Below are 25,929 nucleotides of genomic sequence, written 5' to 3' on the forward strand. Positions count from 1 at the left end.
TTGGCACTTATTTGTGGCTTTTTCATATCTAACCATTGATGAGTAATTGTACCCCTGAAGCCACAACCAGCCACTCAAGTGTCAGCTCTCACATGGCAGTGGGGAAACACTTGTGTACGTTGTAGGACAGTAGAGTACCACATGGATAATGAGCTGTACCCTTTGTGTAGCCTGAGAGCCTTTGTGACACACTGAGATATTGGCCTGCTGGGTGTATATTGTGCTTTGTCCCTTATGTGTGGTCCTGGCCTTAGAGCTATTTTTCTCAGTAACATATTATGTCATTCTTTCTACTTGTGTTTAGGACAACTAATGTGTGATCCATCCTTAACTTAGAACAGGACTGTTGTACTTATTCTAGCAGACGGCAACCCCTAAGTTACTGTGTCACTTCCCCCCCCCCCATTAGTATTATATTTTATATATTATTATTCTCTAGGTTGAAGCCAACGCTGTCCTTCTTTGTGGCATGGCATAAAGCAAATCACATGCCATTATGTATTGCAGCCAGACCTGGACTGGCAATCTGTGGGTTCTGGCAAATGCCAGAGGGGCTGCTATAAGGTGCCATAGAAAGTCAGTATTTAGTGGGCTGGTTGGGCCTCTGTGTACCTGAAATGCCAGGACCTATTTTAATTCTCAGTCCGGACCTTATTGCAGCCTTCTGGTGTTGTTCAACTACAGACTTGTTAGTGAATTATGGGAATTGTAGTCAACAACCACCTGAGGTTGCAAGATGGATAGACCTGGCATAAATTGATAAGGCATAACAGAGATTCTTCGCAGCAATACAGTAACTACTACCTTTACCCACAAAGAAGGTGCCTACGGAGAATGAAAGATTTCCTCTTATGTGCAGCCTCCTTAAAACAACTTTGGCTCAAGTTCACTTACTCCCATTTGAATAAAATTTGCCAATGGGCAATAACCTATAGCAACCAATCAAAGGTTGACTTTTTTCAGCCTGGCTGCAGGTAGAAAGATAAATGCAACAATTTGATTGGTTGCCATGGTTTACTGGCCATGGGCAAATTTACACAGGTTTGCACCCCATGTCACCCCATGGCGCAGGGTTCTAGTGCACCCCTGTGAGTGCAGAACTGAACATATACATGACATCAGCTCTGGGAATGCTTTTTTTTTCTATACTCAGTTTCACACTTCCAAAATATATTACAGAGCTTTATAATTACAGGTGATTTTACTTGGCACAGCTTAACGTCAAAGTGGTGGGCGTGCGGTGTATTCTAACAGTACTGTCTTATATAGATTTATAAAAATACTAAGGGAGAAAGCAGGCTGTAAATTATGCTATGTAGGGTTTTTTTGTGTGTGATAAATTGTACAGCAGTCCTATTCCTTAATACAAGGAAATTAAAGATATACAGGTTGAGGTTTATAGTTGCCCTTTTATGTGGGCACCCTGATTAGACATAAAGCTTTTACTGGCACCTTTCAACCTCATATAAATAGAAAAGATATTTTTTTTCCTTTCTGGCAAGTTAACTTCATTGTTTTACTGCTTGAGTGAAGAAGATACTGCCTATAGCTACAAATAAAAATATAACTGTCAGCTCTTGATTTATAGTAGAGTTTCTCCCAAAGACACTGAAAGATTACCGGTAGGTGTATGATAAAATGGCCTTGATTTATCAACATATTTGCATACTATATTTATAACTAGCATACTATATTTCTTAATAGCTTATTTAAGAATAAAAGAAATAATAATAAAGGCGGTAACCATTAAAAATATACTGCAAAAATATAAACCTACATTACAAAATGTTTAAATGAAAGGCAATTGATTGTAAAAAATGGTGGTGACTAACCTTTAAATTCTAATTTGTAGAACTGAAAATTTAATGATGACAATAATAATTAACCCCCTATTGCTCTTTTGCATCTGTGTGTTGCTAAGAAGGTAACATTCAGCAGGTTGAGAAAGTACAAGGGTCCTTCTCAACATGTAGCAAAACCATGGAAAAATGTTACTGCTGGTTTGTGAAATATTCCACAAAATGCTTGCAAAAGTGCCAGAATGTGCTGTCAGATTACATTGTGTTTGCACCATTCGCTGTTATTGTTGTTATTGTGCAGTGCTTCCTGAACTGTAGGGCTGGTTGTTGGTGGCAGGAGGTTCCACCTGAAGGCCAGGAGATACCCCAAGAAGCCCAGCTAGAAAACCAATTAGGGTGAAATTTGTTTCGGGTAGAGACAGAGACAAATTTTTTCTAATTTTGGTTCTGTACATTACCACAATCCATTTTAAATAAAACAACTCAGATACAGTTGAACTGCAGCCTTTCAGCTTTTATTCAGTGGGTTATGTGTTTTAAAATTAACTTATTGTTTTTTGTATGGGATTTTTTGTTGTTGTTGTTACTGTTTAACTTTTAAGACTCACCTATTCACAGTTTTATACAGTTTAGCTGTTCATTGTAAAATCGACAGCACCTGCTGTGAAGTACCTGGCTGGCATTGTTTATGCTTCCAGGTACTTCTTTGATCTGTGCCGTGCAACTTTTTGTATGGAAACTCACAGCATAGCAAGATAAAAGGCACCCAGCTGGGAACAAGTTCAGCAGCTCTCAGGTTGCTAACTCCTACGTTCCCCTAGCAACCAAGCAGCTGTTCTGAATTTAGAATAGACGATAAATGGAAACTAGCTTCATTTAGAAGCCCAGGCTAAAATAACATAGCCGTAGCATCACAGAAAATATGTAGGAAAGAATTAAAAAAAACTGCAAAGAAAGATGACCATTTGATTAAAGGCAGAAGAGGTAGGCAAAATATTAAGAAAAACAATTAAGTTGCTAAGAAAAGGCCATTCTCTTATACTCTGTACTAAATATAATATATATTATTATATTCTTGTAAAGGATGTCAGGCATTATAGATATCATGCATTTTTTCCTAGAATATTCTAAAATGGAACAATGCATATTTAATTTACATGGAGCATTCTGTTGGGTCACTATTCAGCTACTGGTGCAATGACCTTTGATCTGGCACAAAGAATGGAAATACCACTGCAGGGCACCTGAAAATATTGTTCTATACACAGGTATGGAATTGGTTATCCAGAAACCTGTTATCCAGAAAGCTCCGAATTACAGAAAGGCCATTTCCGATAGACTCCATTATAATCAAATAATCCAAATTTTTTAAAAATTATTTCCTTTTTCTCTGTAATAAAGCAGTGCCTTCTACTTGATCCAAACTAAGATCTAAATAATCCTTATTGGAAGGAGAAACAGCCTATTGGGTTTATTTCATGTTTACATGATTTTGTTTTTAGTATAATTGGAATGAAGATCCAAACTACAGAAAGATCCATCCGGGAAATCACTGGTCCAACGCATTCTGCATAATAGGTTCCAAACCTGTACTGAAATATTTGTAATTATATCATTTTAAATAGGGATCAAATGTGTTTTTGTGAGGGTGAAGCAGCAGGTTCTGAAAACATAGTGTGATTACAGAGAAATCAAATGATCCCTGAAATGGTGCCGTTAATCTCTAGAATCCTTGGAATGATTGCCAGTAATAGTTTAAGGGTGGTGGTGCCTTTTTTACCTGGGTATTTTCACAGAAACCCCACAAATACAAAGGAGAAGCTGTTTTAGGAATCATATTGTTAATTGTGCAATGAAGCATCACTTGTGATCTTGCATTAGAACATTAAAAAGCCTGTAATACAGAAGCCGATATTGATACCTGACAAGAAGGGTGCTGCCCACTTCCATATCATTCTGCTTGATTTAAAACCCGAGATTTTCTTTAATTGTTGGTTTTCTATTACCTGAAAAGCCTCAAGCATGTTTGAATTAATAAGCAATCTTAGCTGCCTAATGTCTTATTGTGAATTGGCTCTTATAATATGTTTGGCCTGAAGCTTCTGCCTTCTGGTTCAGCTCATGAGATACTGACCCTATTATAAAGGGTAATGGGAATTGGGAAATAATGGTAGGCTTAGCAGCCAGTAAGAGCCATACATTATTCCATAATCAAATGATTTTACAAATAACATGCATTCTAATTTTTCAGCTCAGCTGGCACAGAAAGCACATCATGGGCTGAGATTAATGTTATACTGATAGTTTCCCGTGACTTACAGTCTATTCCAAGATCTTTAAGCCCGTGTATAGGAGATTAAAGAGGTTATCGGATGCTGCTACACTGCCCTGTTTCTAGCTGCTATGCTGAGAGCTCAGTCAGTTTAGTGAATGATGACCAACTTCACTCCATATAGGACAGAGTTGTTCTCAGAGATTCATATACTATACAAAAAACATATCCTTTTCATAGGTTATGCTTGGAATATACAGTAATTCTCTGTATACTTATGGTCTAGACATACATACATAGACATTTTCCATATACTGCCATTATGCCTTGTCAGTATTCTCCCAGTTTTGTGATTTCCGCAGAAAATAAATTCTGCATAATGCTCCTTAATATTTCTTGTCAAGTCCTGAGTGTTACGCATGTTATCACATTTTATATTTTGAGAGACAATGCAGACATAAGCCGATTAAAGCTAATTCCAGCATATGAAACACAAATGTATGCAATGCAAATAACCCGTAATCTGGGTTCAATCACTGATTACACTTTAGAATTATATTGTTCCCTTAGTTGTCTCAGAAGCGGTGTATTCTAACAATATCATATGATGATTGTGGTATTCTATCACTACCGAACTGTAACTCTCAGAATCCTCCAACATCCAAACCATGTATGTGTGCTCAAACCCAGCTGATGCCTCTCAAACCCTTAAAGGAGAACTAAACCCTAAAAATGAATATGGTTAGAAATGGCATATTTTATATACTGTAGTTTTTGCACCAGCCTAAAGTTTTAGCTTCTCAATAGCAGCAATGATCCAGGACTTCAAACTTGTCACAGGGGGTCACCATCTTGGAAAGTGTCTGCAACACTCACATGCTCAGTGGGTTCTGAGCAGCTGTTGAGAAGCTAAGCTTAGGGATCGTCACAAATTATCAAGCAGAAAATGAGGTTGGCCTGTAATATAAGCTGATGCTACATGGATGATTATTAAATTCTGATGCCAGTTGCACTGGTTTATGAACTGTCATATAGTAATTATCTGTATTAATTATTAATTTAGCCTTATATTGTGACATTTCTTTGTGTACTGTATATTTTGAGTCGGTCCCTAAGCTCAGTAAGTGACAGCAGCACAGAGCATGTGCAGTAAATCAGCAGAAAAGAAGATGGGGAGCTACTGGGGCATCTTTGGAGATACAGATCTTTACTGCTAAAGGGCTGTGGTTGCCTTGGGCTGGTACAGAAGCCCAAAACATAATGTCCAACATTTCTATCTACTTCTTTAGTTTAGCTTTAATTCTTCTTTAAGAGCTCATTTACAGCTATTGAATTTTCCTATAACATCTAAATGATGGCATCATCACTCAATCTACTTGTTCTTCATGGACATCTATTATGATCTGAATAAGGAGGACCAGCGGGGGTTTAACTACAGAGGAAGCAGACTCTGCAGTGTAGGGGGACTAGTAAGGCCCAAAATAATGAGCTATTTCATTATATCTTAATTTATGAATTTTCTTATGGGGCCCTGTTACATCTAGTTATGCCACTGAGTACCAGGCAGATTTTTGGCATTCTGCTGGAGTGTGCTACCAAACTGTGTGCAATATATCAAATTTCTAAACAATTTCAGCTATTTACTAAAACTTGTCTTCCTACAGGCAATCAAGGTACATTCATTCCCACCAAACACAGGTTCAAGGCTTTCTTACATTTTTACTTTGGACTCCAAAGGCTTTAAACCAGATTGGCATTTTCCTGTACCAGATACATCCATGTTATGTTGATGGCTGTAAGATATAATCAAAACATGCAAATATTAATTTGTCACATTTCTCATACTTTTGTAGACGCATAAAAATGAAGCAGAAGGAAATGGCCATCTTTCTTATAATGTGGTTTAGGAAGAAGGTTTTGCTGTGTATGGAGAATTTATTTTATTTTGAAAATGTTTTATTTGATTTTCATATTAAACAAGTAATAACATTATGACAGATGAAGAAAGACATGTATTCAATATGATGGCATAGTGTGATTAAAAACGAAATACAATTTTAAGAGACTGACAACAATAAACTGAAAATAACTAAACATAACTAAGCCAGTGGAAGTAAACATATTGAAAGAAAGAAAAATGTCCATTCGTTGACATGTATGGAGAATTAGGCTGACTTGATGGTTATAATCTCTGCCACAATGATAAGGAAGCAGCTAAGGCAGGTCGATGAGGTTGGGTGAGATGAGGTGTTATATATTAGACATGGGCAAAATGGTTCAGGGGGTGCTCCTGTCCCTCCTGTCCCCTAATGCTCTAGAGTGAAGGACCCACTCAGCCCATTCCCCTGTGCAAAACTCACAGTCCAGGTTATCAGATCTGTGGAATAACCACACAACATTCCAAACATTAAATGACATTGTTGCATTCTGGAGTTTTTATGAAATGAGTCCCCAGAGTGCAGGGAGAGGAACAAGAGGAAGGAGAGTCTACATCACTCGCCCTTTGTTCTGTCACAAAAAAAAAAGATGTACAGAACCTTTTGCTTCTTTGTAGTGAGAGATATTATTGTTTACCTGTCCAGAAAGAAAGCACCATCATTGATGTGCTCTATCACATGCTGCAGATTCCCCACTTCTTCCTGTAAATGGAACAAAATCGGGTTACTAATGCCTGCTTCATGGGCATTTTAAACTGAAGAACATAAAAGAACTAAATGATTAGTGGGGCAGAGTGCAAACAACAGGCACAAATCACCATTTTTAACTTTGTACTCTGTCCCCACAATGAACATTCATAGGCACACCTTGCACTCCGGAATAGAGGCTTTTGGCTTCATTTTAAGTCAGTAACTCTAGGGTTAATATATTAAAGAAGGACAAAGTCACTGGCACCTCTGGGCCTTATACAAGAAGTGTTGAGCTAAAGCCTGCCTAGCAGCAAAAAAACTGTCTAAAACTGTAAATACATCTCTGAAATCACTTAAAACATACAATACACAGAGCATTTTAGCCAATGCCTGTTTAAGCTGTTATGTGCAATACATTTTGATTGCAGTAAGCCCCAGTAATGGCAATTGATAAGAGGCAATACATTGAAAGCACTTAAAGGAGTTGTTCACCTTTGAGATAACTTTTTAGCATTTTTTATTATTTAAGGTTTTTGAGTGATTTAGCTTTTTATTCAGCAGTTCTTCAATTTGCATTTTAAGCAATTTGGGAGCTAGGATCCAAATTCCCCTAGCAACCATGCATTGATTTGAATAAGAGACTGGAATATAAATAGGAGAGGCCTCAATAGAAAGATGAGTAATAAATATTGGCAATAACAATACATTTGTAGCCTTACAGAGCATTTGTTTTTTAGATGGGGGTCAGCGATGCCCATTTGAAAGCTGCAAAGAGAAGAAAATTGCAAATAACTATAAAACTATAACAAATAAATAATGAAAACCAATTGAAAAGTTGCTTAGAAATTGCCATTCTACAACATACTAAAAGTTACCTTAAAGGTGATTATTTCTGGCTTCCTAGATTTTATTCATGGCAACTAAGGAAAGCTCACCCATAGGTAGTGAGAGAATTCCTCCTGTTTTAATCTGACGTGAATCCTTTTTCTTGAAATATGATGGCAGGAATGTCTGGTCTACTACATGCTCCATACCCCAATAACCCAATGCAGATGTTATAGATGACTGTTCTGGATAATAAACTCCACAGTACTGTATGCGAGGTCTGCTTTGTACTACAATAAGTGACAATTTAAATTATGGATTTATTATGTCATTGTTAATAACCAACACAGGATTACCAGCAGTTTATCCCTTATTAAAGGCCAAGCACAGCTGTAACCTCAGATCTCATCTCCTCAATCGTCACACAGGGATCAGTTAATACTCAGAACAAGCACGATCAACGGCTCCTCTGCTATTAACTCTGTGTGCATGGAGTCACACATGGGGAGGGAAAAGAAATGTATTTCTTATATATTCCACGGAGGTATCACATTCCAATCACAATTACCATTTCGATATTTCAGATAAAAGCAATCTAGTCAAAGTTGTGCCCACTGTTCATAGTATTTCCCATGTAGCAGAGAGTAATGTGCATACAGATTGCTCATGATTTTTTGGTATGATTACCCCATAAATCACTGGAAAGTACAGCACTGTCTGTTCCAGCTTCTGCATTGTCTGCTTAGATGAAACACTCATAGGGTTGCCACATACTGACAAATGCATTATATTATCCAAATGCCTAATGTAACCAAAACAGGAAAAGTGTTTTAATGTGTTATAGATTGACCAGTTCTTCATTTTTTTACTCATCTTTTGTACAAGCCCTGTCCTATTCATTTTCCACTCTGAATTCCCTACCACTCCCTGGTTGCTACGGTACATGGAACTCTAGCAACCACAGAGCCAGTGAAATTTCAAACCAGAGAGATGCAGAACATATGAATATTGCAAAACAATATAAATCAAGACCAATGGCACATTGTCTATCTTATTAAAAGTAAGTAAGCTTAGCAAGGCCTTAAAGCTGTATCTCAGCAGAACAAAAGCAGTAAAGTCGACTATATATAGAAAATAAATCAAATCTTTAAAGGTGTATCCTTCTACCACAGCTGTGTCAGAACAGAGCATTACAAATCTAGCACTGGATTCAACAATATAAATTGTATAAATGCTTTCACCCAACTTTGGTAGTACTTTTGAACTTCATGAGACATGGCAGCTTCCAGGGCCCAATTGCAGTATCATACTCTCGTCATGCATAAAATATAAAATTCCACTTTATCTGGCAAATTACAGTTATTGATCATGTCTGCAAAATAATAATAAATATGGATGACTGTAATTTGGATGCAGGTGAACAGTCTTACCTTAAAAAGGTCAGCAATAGTGTATATTCGTGAAATAATAATCCACTACTGTTTTACCTCTCAGTACAGTTATTCTTCATGTTCTCCATAGGTGCCCAGCACCTCCGTACCTGTACTTTTTATCTCTCTGGATTCTGTATTGCTTGTTTATTGTTTAGTGCAGTTATATTTTGTAGATTATCCATTGCTCTGTAGATCTCGCAAGCAATCATTTTTCTTTTATTAGCCACTGCTCCTTAGTTTCTCTGTAAATTATTTTCTGCAAAATAACATTTGGTCCCTAGTTTCTCTGTTTCATCTATTTGTTCATCCACTACTTCTTAATGTTTCCCTTCAGTTATGCTTTTTTAGATAATTTATTGCTGCTTATGTATTCTGTACATCTCTTCCCTGTGGATTATCAATTGCTTTGTTGTTTTACCATATAGTTATTCGCCTGATACTCATTTCTCCTCTCCATTTATTTTCATTTCTTCTTAGTTTCTCTCCCTAGTTACTTTCTGTGTTTTATCAGTTCCTTGTTAGTTTCTTCTTACTATCTACCATTGCAGATATACAGGAAGACCATGTCCTATAGACTTCATTATAAGAAATGAATTTCCTTTTATTCTGTAAAAATAAACCAGTACCTATTACTTGATCTAAACTTTGCTGCATAAATCCATATTGGTAAAGAAACAAACCTACTGGGTTTATTTAATGTGTAGCACTATTTTATTAGATACCACGGGGTTAATGCCCAGCTATGTTGATAGAGCATGGGTTACATTTGACTCTAACAAATGTCTAACACTTAAGGCACGGCCTTCGCTAAGTAGAAGAGATGAAGGTATGGTGTAGTTCAACTACAACTCCCATAGGCTACTGTGAAAATAAAACTGAGAAATAAAGGACGCCAGAAGATTCTTGCAGTAAAATAGAAAAGGGAAAAGTTTATTTGTCAGATACAAATATTCTGTCCTCGTCCACGCGGTCCCTGCTCCCTGACTTATCTCTAAAGGTACTGGTCCCACCAGGGGCGATCCTGGCCGCTCCACCGCCTGCTGCCCCCCCTCCCCCGGAAATTCGCTCTTAAAGTACCAGGAGCAGCATTTTTGCTGCCCCTGGTACCTAGTGGGGTGCTGCCGCCTGAGGCGATAGCCTCAACTCGCCTCATTGGCGAAGCACCCCAGGGTCCCACTAGGGCAGAATTAGCTTTACTGGGCCTAAGTGTACCCAGGCTCAGTGGGAACATCCAGATGGGTCAGCAACCAGAATCCAAAGAGGAAGATCCACCACTAACCAGGCACTATTTAAAGTGTGGCAGAAAGTTGTCATAAAGCCTCTTATGCCAATAACTGGGATATGTAAATTAGATATGTAAACTAGATAACCAGCAAGGGTATGGATTTAAAGCTATAGGGACATGGCCCATAACCTATGGGTCCCTACAAACTTAATATATGTAGATACAAATTACATAAGTATCCCTTAAAACCCTACACGTAAGCATGTAGGCACTCACGTATACCAGAATCAGTGTCGGACTGGGATGCCAGGGGCCCAACAGAAAACTTTAGACTGTGGGCCCACTTTCCAAACTATTATTCCTTCTCTCTTCACTCAACATCTTTATTCTCCTAGTCTTTTATCTCTACATACTATACTCTATTCTTCCATTATTAAGTTCCTTAAAGAAATAGGGAATGACCATGAAATAGGCAAAATGGTTAGAAGCAAGAGGCCCAGTGACTACTGGGCCCACCGGGAGTTTTCCTGGTATCCTGATGGGCCAGTCCGACACTGACCAGAATGAATTGGCTTGGGTAGAACTTTCTTTTTGTGTGCTGTTTATTTATATATTCAGAAGAGTATGATGGAAACTTCTGCATTTTCAGAGTAAGGTCTGAAAAGTTAAATGGATTCCAGTGCAACTAAGATGCAACCCCATGTGTACAGTGTGTTTGTAAGGTATTTGGTTTAATTTCTTTCCATTTAGTTTACAAATAGAATGGGAAAGGCTAAACAGTTTCTTTGTGAAAGCATTAACGGTAATTTATGTAATGTAACAATATAATGCTTGGTATAAAATGTTTATTTTCTACCTACTGTTCAGGTTCCACAGAAATATTTATTTTGAGCATTTAAATAACAAAAGCACACAAGAACAAGATTTATATGGACACTAAAGACATACAGTACGTTTTCTTTTATGAAATCCTTGCAATGCTAATTTTTATTTGACTATGTAGTTTTACATTGCAGAACAGTCAACTCTGTATGGTCCTGCATGTGTCCCATTACTAGACCTGTTATGATGGGCTGTCTCACATGATAATACTACAGGTACGGGACCTGTTATGCAGAATTCTAGAGACCTGGGGTCTTCCGGATAACAGATCTTTCCGTAATTTGTATCTTTATGCCTTAAGTCTACTAGAAAATCATGTAAATATTACATAAACCCAATAGGCTGGTTTTGCTTCGAATAAGTATTAATTTTATCTAAGCTTGGATCAAGTACAAGCTACTATTATTACAGAGAAAAAGGAAATATTTTATAAAAATGTGGATTATTTGGATACATGTAGTCTATGGGAGATGGCCTTCCCGTAATTCGAAAATAACGGATCCCGTACCTGTACGATAATGGAAGAATTGAGCATTCCAGTGATGTGCACCTTGATAAATTATGAGGTGTATTTCAACAATACAGTCTATGGAGTAGCATTTTAGCTTTAGCTATCATATTCTCCCTTTCTATGCCTCTATAAGTTAAGCTGGCCATACACGTGCCGATAAAAGCTGCCGACAGACCGTGTTGGCAGCCTATCGACCCATGCGTGGGGCCCTCTGATGGGGTTCCCTGATCGATATCTAGCCAAAAGTCGGCAGATGTCGATTGGGCAGGGTTAAAAATCCTGTCGGTCACAGCCGCATCTGTTCATTGATGCTGTCCTGTGATCCAACCGGCCCGTATTGCCTACATTATGATCCAATTGTTGGACCCTAGGGCCTACGATTGGATGAGCCCGATATCACCCACCTCAATGTGGGCATATCAGGGAGTGATCCACTCATTTGGCAAAAACCCTCTACTTGTATGGCCAGCTTTACAGTCTTTTCAGCCAACTACACTGCTGTTAACAAAATTGTTGGTTTATTACAAGAACCAGGCTTCTTCTTCTTAAAAACGGTTTCTCATTTTGCATTAAGCCATTGTCAACCCCAAATGCTGCCGAGGTGGAGCCTGTAATGCTGGAAACACATAAACACAACTTTGCTAATAAACAAGTTAAGCATGTCAGGTAGTGGTGGCAAATGTAAGATTTCTGCTGCAGTGAAAAGGTGATAAATGAGCTGCCTGTACTGTGTGACCAGTGTGTTTCTTCTCTGCATCGGCAAACAAAGCAATCGTTCACAGAAAAATATCATAACATCATAGATAGTGGTAAATATATATATATATATATATATATATATATATATATATATTATATATATATATAATTTATACATATAATATTATACATTCAAACAAATTGCAAAATTACACACACACACTTACTCACTATGTGATGCCTAAATGATTCTGGCCATCTAAATATAATACTATTGTTAAGGGTTCCCAAAATCCCCAAGGCGGCTCAGGGTAAAGCATGGGTTATATTCAGACTCCTTACACCCAGCAGAAACCCTTGCAGATATAAATGGGGGAGAATACATTTGATTGCATGGTGCACATTTAGCACATAAAACCGAGATTTATGTTCATAAGCAGATAACTTTTTATAATTTAGAGACTGTAACTATTATCAATATAATAACAAATCAACAATATAATTCATTCAAAACAATTCATTATAACAGAACTCATAATTGAGACCATGCCATGCACACTTGGGAAAGTCCTAGAAATGCTTCAGGGGGAACAGCTCTCATTTTAATCATATACATTATACAGAGTTCTGTATGGTGATTGTGCTACTGGGTAATATCCTCACTAGCTAATCCTAGGTGGAGTTTAGAGCTGCTTGGCCTTTATTCTCCTAGAGCAACTAAACAACAGGTTCCAGAGATGGTCATTCTTCTACTCTTGCTCCAAACCAAGTTAAAAATACACATCCACACTAAGGGGCATGCTAGACTGTTTTAGATCATTCCCCTTCCTTATAAACACTCCTGGCAATGTCATATGGTCCTGTTTGTAAAGCAGGACTTCTGCACGACAAGCTGTCCTAAGCTCTTACCAGCATCAAGGGGCTTTATTCTGTTGAGGGAACCTAGCTCACAAACCCCAAACACAGTCATGTGATAGGTTTCTAAGCGCTGCATTGTGTCATGCCAAGTTTTTTTTTTATGGTGCAGGGTCAATATACAGATGAAGTCTTACTCATTAATGACATTTTCTTACCCTCCCGACAGTATGCTGGGGTGCCTTGTGTTGCAGATTTATTAGCCCATATGGAAGGCCATTAAATACCGTATGTCAAAAATATATAACACTGAAAATACAGTATATTTATTATTATTCTTCTCTTGTAAATATATGATACCAGATCATGTAGCAATTAAAAAAAGTGAATTAATAGCCCAGCAACTTGCACTAAGTATAAGTAGCGCTTTGCAAACAGTTCTACAAAACCTGCTCTGCACCAGTTTATACAGTACATTACACTGGGCCTGCATTTTCAAAGAATCAGATATAAGCAGAATTAATACAGTGGGATAACATGATGCAAAACTTATGTGACAATTGTATCAGCCTGGTGTCTTACAAAAAGAACTGTTGTATGAAGCTCAAAATGGCCCAGTGTAAGGGTCATGAACTGTATAAACTGGTGCAGAGCAGGTTTTGCCTGTAGTGTTTTTTTGCCCATTTCTGCAAAGTGCAACTACAGAGTGTAGAACTCTTTGCAAAGCACTGCAGGGGAAAAGAGCTTTCTACACGACCCCTATGTGCCCAGTGGAGGGAGCAAGTATGGTTCATGCTCCATTTACTGAAAGATCATTTTGACTGACTTGGAATACTGCATGTCAGCAAGTCAACACTTACGTGCATGCACTGTTGAAACCCTCCAGGGAATGTTTTATTGACGAATTTTCATTTTACAGATCACATTAAGCTTTTTACATAGTGTTGGACCCCTTTGTCCAGTGTGTTGCCAATAAACATGGAGCAAAAGAGAACTTGGAACAATAGAATTTACGGCATAGGCAGAGTGAATGCTCTCCAGCACTGAAAGGGTAAAAAACAGGGTAGTTTACTCCAATAAACAATTTACAGGTACAGATATGGGATCCTTTATCAAGAAACCACTTATCCGGAAAGCTTTGATTATAAGAAGTCCATCTCCCATAAAGTCTATGTTAAGCAAATAATTCAAATTTGAAGGGGTTGTTCGCCTTCACTTTTTTTCAGTTGAGTTGTTTTCAGATTGTTCACCAGAAACGAAACTTTACACTTCGATATTATAAAAACGGTCACACATAGAAAATAGAAAGTAATTAGAAAAAGTCTGGTGAATCTGAAACCTACTGAACTGAAAACCGTGTAGGAAAGCGAACAACCCCTTTAATTGGCTTTATTTTTTTTCTCTATAATAAAAAAAACAGTACTTTGTACTTGTAACTAAAGTAAATATCAAAGACATGCACAGTTTCTCGCTTAAAAACATTTATTGGTGCATATAAACCACAAAAAATAACATGTCAATATTCAATTCACACACACCACAAAGCAGTGTCTCCCCCCCAGTCTGCCTACCTGTTGTTAGCCACCACCGGTGGCTAACAACAGGTAGGCAGACTGGGGGGGAGACACTGCTTTGTGGTGTGTGTGAATTGAATATTGACATGTTATTTTTTGTGGTTTATATGCACCAATAAATGTTTTTAAGCGAGAAACTGTGCATGTCTTTGATATTTACTTTGGTTTAATTGGGCCTGTGCACAGGACTCGCTGTATAGACAGCAGCTACCCCATAATTGATTTTGTTGTACTTGTAACTAAGCTGCATAAATCTGTATCAGTGGCAAAACAAACCTATTGGGTTTATTTAATGTGTAAATTATGCCGATTTAAGGTATGCTGATCCAAATTACGTAAAGATCTCTTATGCAGAAAACCCTAATAATAGACCTATGCCTGTATTTTGTTCTATAAAATGTGTTTAATTTCTTACTGGACAGAAGAAGGATGCCATTTAGCACCTCTGTGATAGAACAAATATAGTAAAATAAAAATATATTATCATTTTTAATGGGGGTTCTATAATTAATCATTAAAGCTCACACTTTAGACTAGATAAGCAATAAATACATGTTTGCTTCTATTCCTCATTTATCCTGTAGCTTTTTATGCTGCAGTGTTGTATAAACAGTGCCTACAGTCTAAGCCTGGGATATTTCCCTCGGTGACATCATTCCGTCAGACATCACCGCATGATATAAGGAGACTGCAATAAGAAAGCTACAATAACATCTAGTAAATGTTTGAATAATTTAAATGCGCAGAAGTCAGAAAATCTATACTAATTTCAGTTTTGTGGAATTGAACATGAAATATTGATTATTGCTCAATTGCGGGGAGATTTATGGAGCTAGCTATGTTGGTGCATGCACATAAACGGATTCGGATATGCTCTTGTGCCCCTCGCTGCTCCGAAGGATGCTTTTCCCTGGCAGCTGGGATGCAGCGGTTCCAATTGAAAGCCTTAGGAGACACATCTCACAGATTACACCAAAAGTGACCCAGCTGGAACACCATTTTGAGAAGATTAAATTGGAAGGGAGCCAAACGTCTGTCGGTACAGACCCAGAATAGTATTGCATCCCTATTTCTTGCCGTGACTGTAAAATAATCCCTTCTTTTAAAAAACAATTTGCAATATAAGGCCGTTCCATGCTTTTAGCAGGCTCTTGGGAGGAGCAATACAAATGAATATTTAGTTTGTGCTGGAGTTTTGATGCAGTGTCAGTGTCCACCACCAGGACCCAGCAGCAGGTAACAGCAGTGCATAACAGAGACAGGCCCAGTGATTTCTGGGGGTCCCCAAGAACACTATGGCTATGGCTCTGTGCAACAAAGATATACTGTTTATATTTATAAGGCTTTGTTTGATTATAGTTATAGAAAATGTTATATTATAGAGTTGTTCCTGCAGATTTCTGTAAAGGGGCTTTCTTTTTGTTGTTGCATAAAACAGACCTTGGTTGTTGTACTTGGGGGCTCAGCGCAGAATGATTCTCACAGTGAACATATTTTAACTGTGCATGTTCATATTTATAAACTAGATAAGATTAATGTTTGTAATGCAAACAGAATTGTGAAATGTTCTTTGCACTGAAACTGTCCATAAGAGCTTTTTAAATATGGCATAATAGCAAACTGCTAATTTTTATGCGCACTCTGCATTCAAGTTACACCATGGATTTGGTGGCTGAAAAAATATTTGAAAAACTGCAAATTTAAATGACAGCCAATGTTATATTTGTGCACAACAACCTTGCACAGTGGCCACACTCATACAAATACCCATCTCATTTGTGTGCCACACAAACAATATTGCACATTAGAAAAAACATGGGCAATACAACCATCTGCAAATAAATATGCACTGTGCAAACTTTATAAATGACCTGCAGGGTGTGTACCTTTTGGTTTTGATAAGTCCTTGCAGGGAGAGGAGCTGACTGACTGTTGCAACATTCAAGGATAGAACTGTCCAGATTTCCTAATTTGGAAAACCAAGCAGGCAGTTATCACCCAGACAGCCCATACAAAACAGGACAGATGGGAACCCTAGTATTACTGATAGCAATGTGAGAATATTCCCTGCTAACATTCTATAAACCTGCATTACAGTGCTGCATTGGAAGTCCCTCATTTTCATCAGCAGACTTAAGCTGGCCATAGACGCACAGATCCTATCGTACGAATCGAGGATTCGTGCGATTTTGGGTTCGTGTGTGGAGAGTACCGACATCTACCGATTGCGCATCGTAATCGGATCGTTCAGATTACCCCCGATATAGCCATGCTCGTTAATGGCATATCGGGGAAAGATTCTCTCGTTTGGCGATGTCGCCAAATGAGCGGATCTTTGCGTCTTATAGTGACCTTAAGCTCAGAATCATCCTATTGTTTTAAATAGGAGATAGAGGTAATGCTACCCCTTTAAAAGGAGCCACAGGAGAATAAAATGGAGTGACTTAATTACCTTTAATCTTATAAATTGTGTTTATAAAGGATGTTTCAGGCACTGTAAATCCCTTCTAGTTGGTTTTGTTCAGATTATAGAAAGTGCATCAGTAGCTATACAATACATTTTGTTGCCTATGCTTTCTTTGGGGCAGAATAATGCATTTTCACATGACATTTTTTTTAAATCATGACAAAAATAGTAATTAATTACAACTAAACCTGATCTCAAATGGCTTAATCTGAGTTGCAGCCAACCTTATATTGACTTCTATGTCAGCTTTTACATGGAAGTGTTTTTAAAATCCTTGTACAAAATTGATTTGTTAAAATATTAGAAAAAAAGTTTGAAAAAGTTGCAATCATGGAAATTATCATATGAAAACCAGTGCTTTAAATCGTTCACCTTCTGGCAACCAACCTACCAAGCCTACCAACATAAAAACTGAGTATAATGATCTTCACACGGGTAAGAAGATTAAGCATCAAAATAAACACCATACACATGAGTATAGTTATTAGAAACAAGGCTGCAATAACTTTAGGGCACGTGGACAACCACAAGGGTGTCAATATTATTTATAGGGAAGGAAGATAACAATATAGGGAGTTTTTTCCAGAAATTGTGACAACCCTATCAACCACAGTCTCAGGTAGTATGTTGGAATTCTATGCAACTTTCTAATACATACAGTGCCAGTTTATTCATTTACTTGCTATTCTGTGCACTGCAGGCTGCACTGATTATTGAAACAAGAAAGCGGAAGCCAGCTGATTGAAAGACCTGTGAAAAAGCATTTTAAGGCATTGTGTGAAATGGAGCCTACTGATTTCAATAGAAATGGCATTCAGAAATAGCTATAAAAATCATGAAAATTCTATCATTAATGTACAGTATATTGGACAGATGCTTAGAATTATATTCTCTTTGATTAGGCAACATTTTATTTTTTGGGCTTGCAGCCCTTTCAAATCTGTCTACAATCAGTCAACTGAGAATCCTTAGTGACAACAGGACGCACAATTATCAAGGGTCAAATTTCGAATTCATGCACGTTTTTTAAAACTCCCATGAACTCAAAATTCAACCAATCGAAATTCATTATAAAAATCAAAAATTTTTAAACTAGGGTGAATAAGATCAAATTAGATTAGAATTTTTTTGAAAAACTCGAATTGAATTTGAAGAACTCTCTAGTCGATTTGACAATTTTGACCATAAAAAAACTTGAAAATTCGAATTTCACATTTTCAATTCGACCCTTGATAAATCTGTCCCCTAAATTTCTGGTATATCCAAATGGAATTTTTATAGTCGGAAATGTTATACTAACTTGAGTCCTGGGGTATTCCAGATACGTAATCTTTCTGTAATTTGGATCTCCATATCTTAAGGCTTTGAAATAGAATTGTTTTGCCTCCAATAAGGATTAATTATATCTTACTTTGAATCAAGCACAACATACTGTTTTATTATTAGGAAAAAGAAAAGGAAATCATCACTTGAACTATTTTATTAAAATGGAGTCTATGGGAGATGCCCTTAATTTGGAGCTTCATGGATAACCGGTTTTCAGATAATGGATCCCATACCTATATCTATAACCTTGTTATAAACTGAGTGGGGACCTGACAAATGATGAACCTTAAAGGGGAATTTCAACAACAACGCTGCACAATATGTTGGCTCTATAATTATATATTAATAAAATAAAAAAGTCAAAAATCTCAGGCCATTTTCATCAAACTCCTTTAAGTCTACCATATGTGTTTATTAAGGTGATTGTACACGCACATATATTAGACTTGGATATTGGTCAGCTCATCAGTCGGCCAGGTAGGAAAATTTTGATGGGTGCCTAAACATCGCTCCAGTGTTTACTCCTGAATCGTCAGATACAGATAAAATTCTATTGTTTCTATCTGTATATCTGATGATTCAGCTCGAAATGTCTGTATTGAAAACAAATTTTTTTTTCAAAGATCCTTTGGAAAGATCGCTATTGTAACATGTATGTCTTGCAGACATGTTATCTGAGAGACTTAAGATGAAGAGATATAAACCCTGTTAATGGGAAAGCAACATTAAATGGCAAATGGCATTGCCAGATCGACATCTTCAATTTATATTCAGCTTATTGAAACACAGGTCTGCCCAACTTAGCATAAAAGCACAAATCCTAAAAAACCTCCTACACAGGGGTGCTCCGCCAATGAGGCGAGTTGAGCAGTGCCTCCTGGTTTTTTCAACCTGGAAATTCGGCTCTTTGCTAGCAAGGTGGACGCCCGACCCTCTCCGGCGCTGAAAGTGTGAGTGCCATGGGGGGGTGGGGGTGGTGGTAGAATGAAGGCCACCTCAGTTGGCAAAATGGCCAGGATAGCCCTGTACATATAGGACATTACCAACACCATTGGGGAAATTCCTCACAACTATGAGCCCTTATGGACTACCAACCCACCCCAATATAAATGTTTGGTGTAGTCCATGTACTCACATCTTGATTTTTTCTTCTGGGAATTAGTTTATACTCCTGTGTTTACTCCAAACATGCCACCCCAGCCCTGCTAGGAGTTCCTTCCACAAGAAGCTGGTCTCCCTGGTCAAAATTGTGTACTTAGCTTCTGACCTGTATTAAATAGGTTCCAAAGAGCAACTCCAGTGGATAATCCACTATGTGAACTGATAGCTCGCTCATTCCTTCCAAAACACTTCATTTTTTAAACAGAATTATCTGTTCCCTGTTTTGTGACATCTCTTTGCCTTACATCTCTTACACGTATTCATTTGGTCACACAATAACACAAGTTATTAATGTTAAAATGGTAATTTTGTGCGTACAACCATCCACTTATCTTGTACATGTTGTTCCATAATTGTTATAAAAGTTCCAGTTATAGTGTGGGTGTGCTCTAAGAAGAGCTGCTGACATGCTGAAAGAGTAGTGCTTTTCTACGTGGCCTATACGGCTTATTTCATCAGTTAATTGCTAGTGTTTTATTACCATACAACAAAAATAACAAGCCATGCATAGAACAAATTACTGCATCAAATGGAGCATACATCTGGCATTTGATGAGCCATGGTATCATTGCAATTTTGTTATTAAACAAGTGGTAATCTTTAATAGAATGTAGAAAATCATCCAAACCGACAAGGCAAGAACTGTTCTGTTCTATTTATCTAAAAATAAACCAACAGCACTCCTTAGTATAATGCGAATAGAGATTATTATATATCCCTTTTCCCCAAATATCTCTCTTGTTCCAGCCTCGGTCCTGTTCCTCAATAGCAGAATCTAAAAAGAAAGCACACAAGGGTCCCATTGTGCAGATATATTTCTAGGGCAAAGTGAGCCTTTATCAACCAACACTCTTGTAACTTAAAAAATAATTACATTATAAAACCTAACCATAAAATGGACTACTGACTTGACTCAAGGCCTTTGGAGGCATGCAAATCCAGAATATTAAGTAATTTACTTTAAACAGGTAATGCAACAACATATTGTGCTTTCCAATTTTAAATAAAATCACAATTTTGATCTGATTTTATACTATTTCTTAACCCAGTAAGATACACAGAAATATACAAAAGCAGAGTATAGGCACATCATTTTTACTGAAGGTACTAATAGAAAATGACCACATGGCTGGCTTTGCGAGTAAGAATTACTAAGAGAAACTACGGCGTTGGGATATATGAATAAGAATGGTCAAAGTAGAGTTTACATAGCTCTCTATTCATTTGTATAGCATTTTTACAAAACATATTATTAAATGGTGAAATTAGGGTTCACTATTGATAGTTATGCCTCTTTTCCTGATACAAGAGGCCATTTGTGTATTCAAGTATTGCCCAACAGTTGAGGCTTAATGACAGGGAAGCAATAATGGCTACCGAGGTGCCCTGGAGCGGAGAGAGACCAATAAAGTCTAGAGTTATTTATTCAACATACTGAATAATACTGTAATACGTTAAGGGGTCCTTAAAAAAGATATTATTGAGGGGCTATTAATACACTGCAGACTAAACTAGTTATAGAAACTGTTTATATACATATTTTTGTTAATATTTAATGGCAACATAATTATAAAGTCGAGAAAACCCCTCTTTATGCAACAACTTTAGTGATACTCTATGAATTGATAGAAGCACGCAGCTGGAAAACATCCTACATTAAAATGTGCATCACATACCACTGATTACATTAAAGATTCTTAAGCTCATAAGTATTCATGAGCATTAAATATGAGGCACTGTTGTGAAGCCCGATACCGGGCAAATTAAAACCGGTTGAAAATACTGCCCTCCCGAAGGCACTCGGATCTTAAAATTACAATATATGGCTACAAGCTGCAGTAAAGCATGGGAAGGCATAAAATTATGCAGGGACATACAATTATTAGATAATATCATTAGTAGAACAACAATGATTTTCTCATTTGGGTCTCTTAAGGTCTGTTATGTCACTGTGTAATGAGAGCAACTGCTAAATATTTAATAACCATGGTAGGAACCCTGATCATTAAGACTTGATATTGCTCTACAAAGTACTTAGCAGTGATGTTCATGCAATTTAATGAATATAATTCTTCTAACCTTTTAGGTGTGGGTGTCGGATTTAAACAAGCTGCTGTATGGTTTGTAATATATTCACTTTATCTGCTTTCATAATGCAGTGTTGGATACGGAATGTGACAATGAAAAGCTAACAGTAATTATTTTTTTTTAAATTTTTCTACATAGTAAGGCTATCTGTGTTAACTTAATGAAGGCTTAAAGGCATTTAGCAAAAAGTTTTAAAGCACGGCGTAGACAAGGTTTATTTTATTGTTTTAGATTCATGCCTTGTTTAAATGGAGTAACTAGACATTAGGAGGCCCTACAGCATCTTCCTTGGGGACCACTTCTATGGCAAGTAAACTTTAGTCTGTTTTTTAAATTGTAAGCTCTTTTGAGCAAGGCCATCCTGTACCCATTGTCGATTGTATTTCTGTATGAAATTTATATGTTCAGTGTACACACCTATTTATTTTACAGCGCTGTGGAATAAGTTTGGCACCTTATAAATAGGGGTTCATCAGAAAAATATTTATTTTAAAAGTATCCTTTTTGATAAAACTGTTAGCTCTATATGCATTCCCATCAGAAAAAGTATACTTTCATATTTAAAAATGATTATTAAAAGCTTTTTTTCTTATTTATAAGCCTCCCATACCTTGTCAGTGCATGGTGTGTATTATCATTCATTAACAGGCAAATCTCACTTAGCTGTAATGTGTTAGCCAAAATGGGACATAGATGACTCCTCAGCAGGAGCAATCTCCTACGCTGGTTACATGGGGGCAGATTCACTAAAGGGCAAATTTTCCCCAGCGTCAGCTTCGCACCCTTCGCACCAATTCGTCAGGTGCAGATTCGCTATGAATACGCTTATTCACTAACATGGGAAGTTTCGTCCTGGGCGTGGAACACTAGCGACTTTTTGCTAGCATTACTTTAGCTGTGCAAGCATTTCATATCAAAGATGCATTAGTGTTCATTTGTGCCTAGCGAAAATTTGCACTGTTGTATGGACATGGAACCTTAATAAAGACAAGAGAGTTAATATAATGCCCTACACATGAGCCCACTTTAAATTAATGTTCCATATGTTATGAAATTTCTGGAGAAAACTTGTTACCCCAAAAAAAGTTAGGACTTTTGCAGGCAATCCTGCTTCAAAAAAAAAGTCACCAGCGTTTTTGGAACTTTAATGAATTTTCGGCACACAGGATATGATGTAAGTGACAGAAGATTGAGGAAGATCTGGCTTCTTTTTAGCACTTCGCCTGGTCTCAGGTGGCGAAGTCAACTCTGGTGAAAGAGGTAACGTTCAGTGAAATCCGCACTTTACTGAATTTGCGGAGTAATGACTTTTCACCAGATCGAAAAGTCGCCTGGCGATAGAGTGCGAAAGTATGCTAGCAACAGTCTCTTTCTCTAGTGATTTGGCGCCTGCTCCTGTTGCAGTGAATTGGAGATGTCCCTGTGGGTGGCAACGCTGTTGAATTGACGCCAGAATTAGCCACTTCGTCCTTTAGTAAATCTACCCCATAGTCTTTACAGATATATACCATAAAACTATATAAACACAGAGATTCCCCTAACCAAAACACCAACACAATGCTGCAGAGAAATTTAAGGAGGGAAATATATCCCCCCATTTCAAATAAGCTCCATAAAGAGCTAGTGCTGAAAACAGTTTACTTTCTGTTCTTATGAGCACAATCAAAACAAAACAGCAGTCCACTGAGAAGCCTGTGTATAATGAGCTGCATTTTATCTAAGGTAGCATCTGGTGAATGGAAGGAGTTTGTTTATACAGAGGCTTCTCACTGGACTGATGGTTTGTTTTTACTGTGTCAAACAGGAATAAGAATGTGACTTTAATTTGAATATCAGATTTGCTTTGTTTATTCCAAGACTTATTATAAAAACGTGCATTTTTAATAGAATACTGATCTTTTGGTTCTTTGCTGCAGTCTCCATTAGTAAAGACTAATGGTAAAGAGGTGCCCTTTATTACATTTAATGCTATATATAAGGTCATCTTGGTTCTGCAGGGAACCGATTCACAAGTGCTGACACTGTGTGACCGAATCAAATTATTTTATCAACATGTGCCAATATTAATCAAATCAACCAGTCTTGCCGCAGCAGAAAATCATTAAGCCTGTGTGAAACTTTGTGCGCAAGCTTAAATATGTATCAAAAAGGGAATATCATTGCAAATGTACAACTCAACAATTGTGCTTAGCACTAGAACTTAAATTCCTCAATCTGTTTTTCTCACCCAGCTATATGTCTGGAGTCCAGTGATTTATATCCAAGAAACTATGGCTTTCCCATGAATTTGGGCTGGGCAATATGAATTCTGGATCCATTTTATAAATGAATCCTTGAAAATAAATGTCCTCAACTCTAGTTACTGTGCTGGTGTTGAACAAAGGTGTATATAGGTTAGTAAAATTAATTTCATGAAAAAGGAGAGACACCTGTTTTTTTATTGCAGCACTAAAAGCTTGAGTTATTCTCTCACAGGGGCACTCCATTGCCAGAGGTTGACATCTTGGCCAAGGTAGTAGAGAGGGTGTTTTCTTTCTTGCACAACACTGAGGACAAGTCATCTAATCCCTTTGTGCTGTACCTATGAACAATACTTCTCTCTTGTTACTATATTTATATACTTCATTGTTGTCCACCATTTATATTTTTAATACATTCTTTCACCTGTTTTAAATTTCTCCAACCTTCTACTTCACTTCTGTTTCATGACCCATCTGCATTTTTTCCATACTTACAAAACACCCTAGTGTCTATGCAGCATAGACACTATGGCTTTTAAGCAACGTAAGATTTTCTCAAAATAATTATTACTCACAGTTCTTGATTGTTAATAAAGACCATAAATATTATATCCCTAAAATCCTGTCTTTCTCACTCATTGTGGCATCAACAGCTTCTTCTGTATCCTTCCCTCGTCACTGCAACTAATTGGTTGCCATGCAGACAATAACACTTGGGTGTCTCATGGAAACTTTAGCAGCAGTACCTGCCAGAAGACTGTTTGAATAATATGCGTCCTCTACTTTTCTGATACCACCAGATGTGTGAATTCATTATGGAGCATGGCACTGACAGTGCTGATGAAGGTCATCCAATCGTGTTTTGAAGATGTTTCATAATGTCATTGAGTGACCTTCATCCACATGGTCTACGCTAACCACCACAATAATATTCATTATAATAGGATATTTCTTAAAAATACATAATGGTAATGGATAGACTGCAAAACAAACTAACCAGTTTATAAGAAAAATAGTTTTTTTGTCTGGATAATATTTTTTACTATGTATGTTCCAGTTTAAAATTATATATATATATATATATATATATATATATATATATATATATATATATATATATATATATATATATATATATATATATATATATAGATAGATATATATAGATATATATATATATACAGATACAGTTTCTTTGAGGTAAATTGTTCAGCCTCCGGGTTTAACTTAGACACTCAAATGTGATCCTAGCGACATAATGCAACCCACCATTATTATATATATAATTATATTAATAGTCCATGATAAGTTCTGTGAACTCATTAAAGTATAAGGTTGCAGGCTGAGTGCTTAAACTCTAAAGTGATAGTTGTTTAAAAGCCACAAGTAGCAGCAATAAAAAAAACTCATGCACATGACCTAGCAGGCATGGGTGTCTGCAAAAGGGGGCAATTGTCCCACCCTGGCTTCTTCAGCTAGTTCCAAGAAATTGTTTTCAAATTTAATTCCCAACAACATAAAACGTTTTTTTAAACTTCCGACCCCCAAGGCAAGCCTTAATTAAGATATTTTCTGCATTGTCACAAATAGGTTGATCTTGAGTGGGATATAAGCTTACTTGCCCCCCCCCTGGAAAATTTTCTGCGGACACCCATGCTAGATTAAGTAAAATGAGAATGCTAAGCAAGACATATTCTGTAGAATTAAATTATGTAAACTTGGGAAAATGATACAGTATATATATATATATCTCTGAGACAGAACAAAAAACTTCTCAGCACTAATTAGAAGTACACGAAAGCCAAAAATATTTTAAAAAGGAAGTGTTAAGTGCAATAGTGTTTCTTTAAGATCTTTAAGATCTCGCTGTCTCCTGTCTCATCAGTCCAATTATGGATGCCAGCATTGATTACAAAATGGCAATTTTGAGTTACGTTTTAAGCAA

General features: G+C 37.1%; 1 protein-coding gene across 1 annotated transcript in view; it reads right to left on the minus strand.

Moving 5' to 3' along the window:
- schip1.L (schwannomin interacting protein 1 L homeolog) overlaps positions 1-25,929 on the minus strand; it is a 190,684-nt gene that overhangs the window by 136,420 nt on the left and 28,335 nt on the right. The window contains exons 2-3 of the mRNA XM_041563354.1: positions 6,646-6,710; positions 5,787-5,864 (exon numbers count right to left, since the gene is read on the minus strand). Of these exons, the coding sequence (XP_041419288.1) occupies positions 5,787-5,864; positions 6,646-6,710 (143 nt within the window). The remainder of the gene's footprint in view (positions 1-5,786; positions 5,865-6,645; positions 6,711-25,929) is intronic.

The sequence above is a fragment of the Xenopus laevis genome, chromosome 5L (genome assembly GCF_017654675.1).
Source record: "Xenopus laevis strain J_2021 chromosome 5L, Xenopus_laevis_v10.1, whole genome shotgun sequence".
In the NCBI taxonomy this organism is placed as follows: domain Eukaryota; kingdom Metazoa; phylum Chordata; class Amphibia; order Anura; family Pipidae; genus Xenopus; species Xenopus laevis.